Source organism: Carassius carassius, unplaced genomic scaffold (assembly GCF_963082965.1).
Source record: "Carassius carassius unplaced genomic scaffold, fCarCar2.1 SCAFFOLD_70, whole genome shotgun sequence".
Classification (NCBI taxonomy): domain Eukaryota; kingdom Metazoa; phylum Chordata; class Actinopteri; order Cypriniformes; family Cyprinidae; genus Carassius; species Carassius carassius.
Window position 1 is genome coordinate 90001 of NW_026775198.1, and position 7500 is coordinate 97500.

The 7500-nt window shown below is 38.5% G+C and overlaps 2 protein-coding genes across 4 annotated transcripts in view; one reads left to right on the top strand and one right to left on the bottom strand.

The window, feature by feature from the left end:
• The window catches only part of LOC132139432 (dmX-like protein 1), a 244292-nt gene that overhangs the window by 54774 nt on the left and 182018 nt on the right, over window positions 1-7500 (bottom strand). The gene's annotated exons all lie outside the window — the stretch shown is intronic.
• Window positions 1-7500, top strand: part of LOC132139414 (semaphorin-6A-like) — a 50583-nt gene that overhangs the window by 11502 nt on the left and 31581 nt on the right. For all 3 annotated transcript variants that reach the window (XM_059547758.1, XM_059547756.1, XM_059547757.1), the window contains exons 2-3: window positions 5178-5320; window positions 7232-7349. In XM_059547758.1, coding sequence (XP_059403741.1) covers window positions 5221-5320; window positions 7232-7349 — 218 coding nt within the window. In that variant the 5' untranslated portion in view covers window positions 5178-5220. The remainder of the gene's footprint in view (window positions 1-5177; window positions 5321-7231; window positions 7350-7500) is intronic.

Consider the following 7500-nt stretch of genomic DNA (forward strand, 5'->3'; position numbering starts at 1 on the left):
AGAAATATTCGGCACATGTGTAGCACAGTTACTGGAGAAAGTTACATTTAAAAGTAATGCATTACAGTATTGCGTTACTCCCTTAAAAAAGTAACTAATTGTGGTTATTTGTTACTTTTTATGGAAAGTATTGCGTTATGCTACTTTTTTTGTTACTTTTTCTCATCTGGGCTGGGCTTGCTTATTTATTTTTAATATAAAAAACGCACGCACGCACACACACACACGCGCGCGCACACACACACACGCACACACACACGCGCGCGCACACACACGCACACACACACACACACGCGTGCACACACACGCACACACACACTCGCACACACACACACACGCGCGCACACACACGCGCGCGCACACACACACACACACGCACACACACGCGCGCACACACACATGCACACACAACAGTGATATTTGAATATCATTGAGATGCTATTGTGACTTATTAATAATTTGAAACAGGTTTTATTTGTGTTTTCTATTTATTTTTAATGTTTTGTCTATATTTAATCATTTTCTTATTCATTTTTATTTCAGCTTTAGTTATTTTGGTACAATTTGAAGTAAATAATATTTTTTTGAGTAATGATTTATGTCTATAGCAGACTCAGTGTTATATTTTAGTTTCTTTTTTATATTTTTTCTCTGTTTTGTTTTAGTGATTTTTCATTTTTATTACTTTGACATCTGAACAGTTTTTTTTTAAAATGAATTTTAATTCATTTTTAGTTTGAGTTATTTTAGAACAGTGAAAATGTGAAATGTTGCCTTGGCATTTAATTTTATTTTAATTCAGATTTTTAGTTTGTTTTGTGGCTTAGTCTAGTTGTAGATGACCTGGTTCCTCTGGAGTAGGGAAGCATATGGGTAGCGATATTCAATTTGGGATGTAATATGCAAAAGGACAATGTAATATCCATTTTGCATATTACATTGCAAATTGAATATTGCTACCCATACGCTTCCATACTGGAGCTTGTCTCTCTGCTCCGTGTGTCAGAGACAGAGACTGAGCCGATCGGTCAGCGGTGATAAATGACGTCTGAATGAGATGATAATGTGGACAGATTGTGTGTGCGGCTCATTTAATGGCCGGAGATCCGCTGGGAAAAACATTTATTCCTGGAATTAAATCCATGTTTGTCTCACACTGACTTCATGACACTGGATTGAGATGGATTAGTCAAGAATTGCTCTCTGTTTATTTTAACATGATTTTGTCACTGAAACTAGAGCTGGGCAAAAATTGCATCACTCAGTTTTTTTCCATGTCATACAATATTGATATTCATCACCACAAATAGTAATCAGCTCTGAGTCTCCTATATTCAATGAATTAACCACCGTTATTTCTGTGATTTCAAGAACTGCATATTCTTCATTGAATGCTGCAGTGATGACGATGATGATGATGATGTTTTGTGCTTAAGCTCTGTGATTGACAGAAGTGTATAATTCTTACATGTTTTGTTCATCATGATGATATCTACATACAAACAAACACAACTTTCATGAATCTTGAAGCCTAAAAGAGAAGAAGCTCAGCTGGCATCTCATAAATTTGCATTTTTTACCCGTGTTAGTTGTGATTTTGTGTGTTTTTAGCGTTGTAATTAATCAGAAATCTCCCGTCAGATGATGTGATCCGCTCTCTTTCTGTTGTGAAATGATTTTTTAAGCTTGAGTTTTATATCGGTGTTTTAAATGACAGGACTGCAGCTGCTCTGTAAACTCTGCACACGGATCACGTAACATCACAATCACTTTAGATGCTTTTCTCCCGCATCGCTGTTCTGACGTAGCTTTGAGAGAAACCCAGACGCTCCATTAATGAGAAATCTCCATTAGAAGAATTGCATGACACAGCTGATATCAGATCTGCAGGAGAAAGAGAAACACGACACAAGTGTCAGTTCTGCATCGTCAGCTTTGTGTCTGTTTGAGTTGTTTTTGTGTTTCACACTTCAACTCAGAAATGCAGCTTTGGCAGCTGAAATTATAATTATTTTCTTCAGTTAAGGTTCTTTTATTTCAATGAAAATGTAATTTTAATGGTTTTAGTTAACTATAGTAACCCCAGTGACTGTTATTTAAGCACTGAGACAAATATTGCTATTATTCAATTTTTTATTTTTTTTTTCATTGTAATTAGTTGAAGTTTAAAGGCATAGTTCACAAAAAAATTAAAATGATGTCATCTTTTATTTAATCCTCAAGTTGTTTCAAACCTGTTTGAGTTTCTTTCTTCTGCTGGACACAAAAGAAGATATTTTGAAGAATGTTGGTGAACAAACAGCCTTTGATCTCTGTAGGATTCTTTTCATGCTTTGGAAGTCAATGGCTGCCAGCAACTCTTTCATTTTGGGGAGACTGTCCCTTTAACTGACCTATGTCCATAGTTTGTACTAGAGCTGTAATCGGGCTTTAAAAGTTAGGCCCGACAGGACCCGAGCCCGACAGGTACATTTTGATTGACAGCTGTTTAAAAGCCCGAACCCGTTTACAGCCAGACATTATTCAAATGTGCGCACACACACTGCTCTTTTGCCTTTTGTCAAGAATGAGTCATTTATACATGTTTTAACAATCTATTCATAAGTAATGTAGACTACACCACGTGGAAGTTGGAATAAAGAAATAAAATAAGTCCTCTGTGACATCGTAACATCTCAGCACTCTAGACATAGGCTCATTTAGACTCAATTAATATTTAGTTATCATCTGATAAACCTTTACTCGGAGAGATTAGGCTAGGTCTACATGTGTTTTTGTGGAGGAACATGATTGAATCCACTGTAGATGTGTTCAGTGTGTTCCTGCGCTCACTGATGGTGCGTCATTATTCACTCATTATTCTCATTAGAAACACGGTCACAACTTTCCCACTCCTCAGACTTTGCTTTAGTTGCTGGTGCGACCAAAACATAATCGCCAGAGGCAAGCCTCCGTTACACCTCTCAGCATTCACGCGCATCTTTCTCGCGCTAAATCGAAACACATCACATGACCGTTCGGTTACCGCGCAAACCGGAGCGAGCACGAGCCCGACCCGCCTGTGTGCGCGTGTGTGTGCGCGTGTGCGTGCATGTGTGTGCGCGTGCGTGTGTGTGTCAGTGTGTTCGTGAACTGATTCGGTTCAGTCCAGTGCTGATCTACTGTAGAGCCCTGTGAAAGATCACAGGTTTAAGATGTAGAAACATTGTTTTGAAATGTTTCTGAAGTGTTCAGATATGCAATTTCATAATGTTATTTAAAGGAAACAAAAAAGTTTCTTACAGCATTCTACAAACTTTTACACCTAAAATATGTTTATTTTTAATACTCTAACAAGGTTTTCTCTCAACATGAGAACATATATCACGTACAAATAACATCTGTTCTCTCAACGTTTTGAGAATGCAATATCAAATATTAATGAAGTAATGTTCCATAAGCATTACATTAAGAACGTTTTTGTCCTAACATTCATATAACTTAAAAAAAACGTTAGTTTTACGTTTTAGTTTTATTACTGAATATTAATTGTCTTTTAAACCTCGTAGAGTTTAGTTCAGCTGTGCTTTTATTTTGTTGGTTTGTATTGAGCCTCTGCATTCATATTCAAGTCCATATCATATTTGAAATTAATTAACTGTACAACCACTTTTGATGAATGAACTGCTAAATTCAGTGACACTCCAGACTTTCTATTAAACTATCTCATTTAATGCAAGTAGACAAGTTTTATTACGTAAGATCTATGATGGACATGTTGAATAAGATCCTTCCGTGTAATTTGAATCTATTGTGTTTTCCATTTTATTTAGTTTTATTTAACTCTATTGATAAAGCTCTTATGTAACCGGTAGAAAATGTACAACACAGATCTTCTGACAAGCTATTATCATTTTTACCATCTACCATTCCAGATTCAGATCTGACTGTGAAGTGAGGAGCTCATCATTCGCTCTTTCACTGGTTTGTGCTGTTAACCAGCTTCTAGTTAATTCACACGAGTGTTGTTCCACTCACTAACATCATTACTGACACTTCAACTCCTGAAACAGCATTTTTGGTTTCAACAAAATCCTTGACTTTCAGAGTGACGCTTCATTCGTGTTTCTCTGTTCTGACAGTCAGGGTCTGCTTCATGCATTCCTCCAGAAACAGAGATTTGCATTTTGTTACTTTTAATTTCAGCTTTCCAATTCTGTCAACCGTTTCACTAAATCCAACAAATAAATGCTTTTTAATGTGAGCTGTAAGATCATCTCTTTACTACTAGTTATAGCAGCAAATAAACACAAATGAACATCAGAAGAATCACTGAAATAAATGTAATGTATGTTTGAATGAATCTTATGACAGACATCTGTAGATTGTGTATTTGTTCACGACAAAATGGAGTAGAAACAAAGAAAACTGCTTTATTGCAGTGTAAATGTTTCTACAAATCAGGTTTTATAAATTCAGTTATTATTTTGTATATTATTTGAGTATATATAAACATCCGTTGTGAGAAATAGCTTATTCAAGACAGTACTAAATAAAAAATAACATGCAATTTTCACGATCCCTCTTATTTTGTGAAAATTAGTAACATTTTGCATGTTCTTCAAGGGGTATGTAAACTTATGAGCACAACTGCATATTGAAACTTTCTGTTCTGTCCTTGCCACGATAATATCTGAACTGCTGTTAAACTATAAACAAACTGTTTTTATTTTGTGCACAAACGTCTGACATCTTTTTCTTTTTTTAAACTTTCCTTTGAAAAAATCAAAATTGAAAATCAAAAAATGGAATATATTTTAAAATATCAATATGATGCATTTAATCTAAAATGTAGTCAGTCATCTGAATGTAAAGCGTGTTTGAGTCGCGATCTGATGGCTCTGTTTTCTCCCAGAATCTTGTGCAGAAGGATCAAGCTCTGATCTGCAGTGATTTGTGGGTAATTTGTTGCACAAGGAAACTGGTGTGTGACTGAGAGCAGGCGAGGTCAGAGGTCAGTGTGTAAATCAGAGCGCTGTATCAGTCTGTCCCGTTGCTCCGAGGTTCATGTCAGCAGTTCCCGTTTACCCATGATGCTCAGCGGTGGGATCGATCGCTGGTGTGTGTTCAGTTAAAGTGTCGTGCTGATCAGGTGTGTGTGTGTGTGTGTGTGTGTGTGTGTGTGTGTGTGTGTGCAGGCTGAAGTTCAGAAGAGATCGAGCGCAGCAGCTGGAGGTAATCATGCGGTCGCACGCCTTGTTGCTGTATTTCACGCTGCTGCAGACGGCCGGAGCCGCTTTCCCAGAAGACACCGAGCCAATCAGTATTTCACACAGCAACTGTGAGTAACTGCATCTCAGCGCCTCGCTTTGTCTCGTCTTGTTCTCGTCCCACCATCTTCTTCTCACAGCGCTTCTGTGTAATGTGATTCTGGTGTTCTTTGAGTCTGTGAGACTTCAGAGATCCTCTTTTGTTTTGCCTGTCAGGATGAAAGACTTACAAACACACACACTCACGCACTCGCACTCTCAAACACACATAAACACTCGGACACACACACACACACACACACACACACACACATGTTTGTTTTTGTGTAAAGTGTGTTCATCCCATAGGTGTAATGGTTTTTATACTGTACAAACTGTATATTCTATGGCCCTACACCAACCCTACACCTAACCCTCACAGGAAACTTTGTGCATTTTTACTTTCTCAAAAAAAGAAATGTATGATTTATAAGCGTTTTGAAAAATGGGGACATGGGTTATGTCCTCATAAGTCACCCTCTCCTTGTAATACCTGTGTCATACCCATGTCATTATACACACACACACACACACACACACACACACACACACACAGACACACACACAGACACACACACGCACACTCACACACAGACACACACACGCACACACACAGACACAGAGAGAGAGACATACACACACACACACAGACACACACAGACACACACACACACACACACTCACACACACACACACACACACAGACACACACACACAGACACACACACACACACACACACACACTCACACACACACACACACACACACAGACACACACACACACACACACACACACACACAGACACACACACACACACACACACACACACACACAGACACACACACACACACACACACACAGACACACACACACACACACACACACACGCACACACACACACACACACAGACACACACACACACGCACTCACACACACACACACAGAGAGAGAGACACACACACACACACACACACACAGACACACACACACACACACACACAGTCACACACACACACACACACACACACACACAGACACACACACACACACACACACACACACAGACACACACACGCACTCACACACACACACACAGAGAGAGAGACACACACACACACACACAGACACACACACGCACTCACACACACACACACAGAGAGAGAGACACACACACACACACACAGACACACACAGACACACACACATTTGTGACTCTCACTTAAAGGCCTTATGAAATGCACTTTCATTTTCTGTTTCATTTATGTGTTTATTGTGTTGCACTTTATGTATTTGCGTCTGTAGATTTCAATCTTTAAGGAGTTTTTTCTCCTACAAACACCAAACTTTACACTTATTCCTCTAGTCTAGATATTCTGAAGGTTTGTTCATATTTCATTCACACTCATTTTTCTCCTGAAAACATGTTGAAAATGTGCTTGTTTTCTGTCTGGGGACAGTATTTTCTGATTTATGGAGTGATAAAGAGAGGAATCCAAAAAGCTTTACTATGACAAGAAAATCAAACCGGAATTATGAACCTGGCTTTATGCAATGTTCAGAGTTATTCTCTTGTGAAATGTATGCAAATGAGTGCATATTTAATTAGATGTGAGTCCCTTATTTGCATACTTTAACATAACATTTCAGAAAAAATGTTCGCAATTCTTAACGTAATCAGTCCATTGTCTATTGTTTTAAAGATTAACATTTTTTACTCTTATTCACCTTTAGTGGCTTGCCTTAAATCAACGAGAGAAAAAAGAAAAGTTTAAAATAAAATCAATCAAAATAAAGCATTTACTCAAAAGATGAAACATTTTGTTAGGCTGTGTGTCTTAATTCATCGTGTCAGTAATCGACATGTGTTTATGAAGGAGTAAAATATATGAAGTTAATAGTTTGAGTGTGAAGCAAACTCTGTTCCTCTTCTTTCTCCGTCAGATACCAAACAATATCCAGCGTTTGTGGGACACAAACCGGGAAGAAACAACACGCAACGGCACAAACTGGACATCCAGCTGATGGTCATCATGAACCGGACTCTCTATGTGTCCGCCAGGTCAGTCTGCTATTTAAGGATCGGCTCTGATTCGCAGAGACTGGTAAAGCACAGATGGAGCAGATTGTTGGCATGGTAACCACAGCTCATTCACAGCATATGGACAGAACGAGCACATGTTCAGGAGTCAGGAGCCAGCGCTCATTACTGC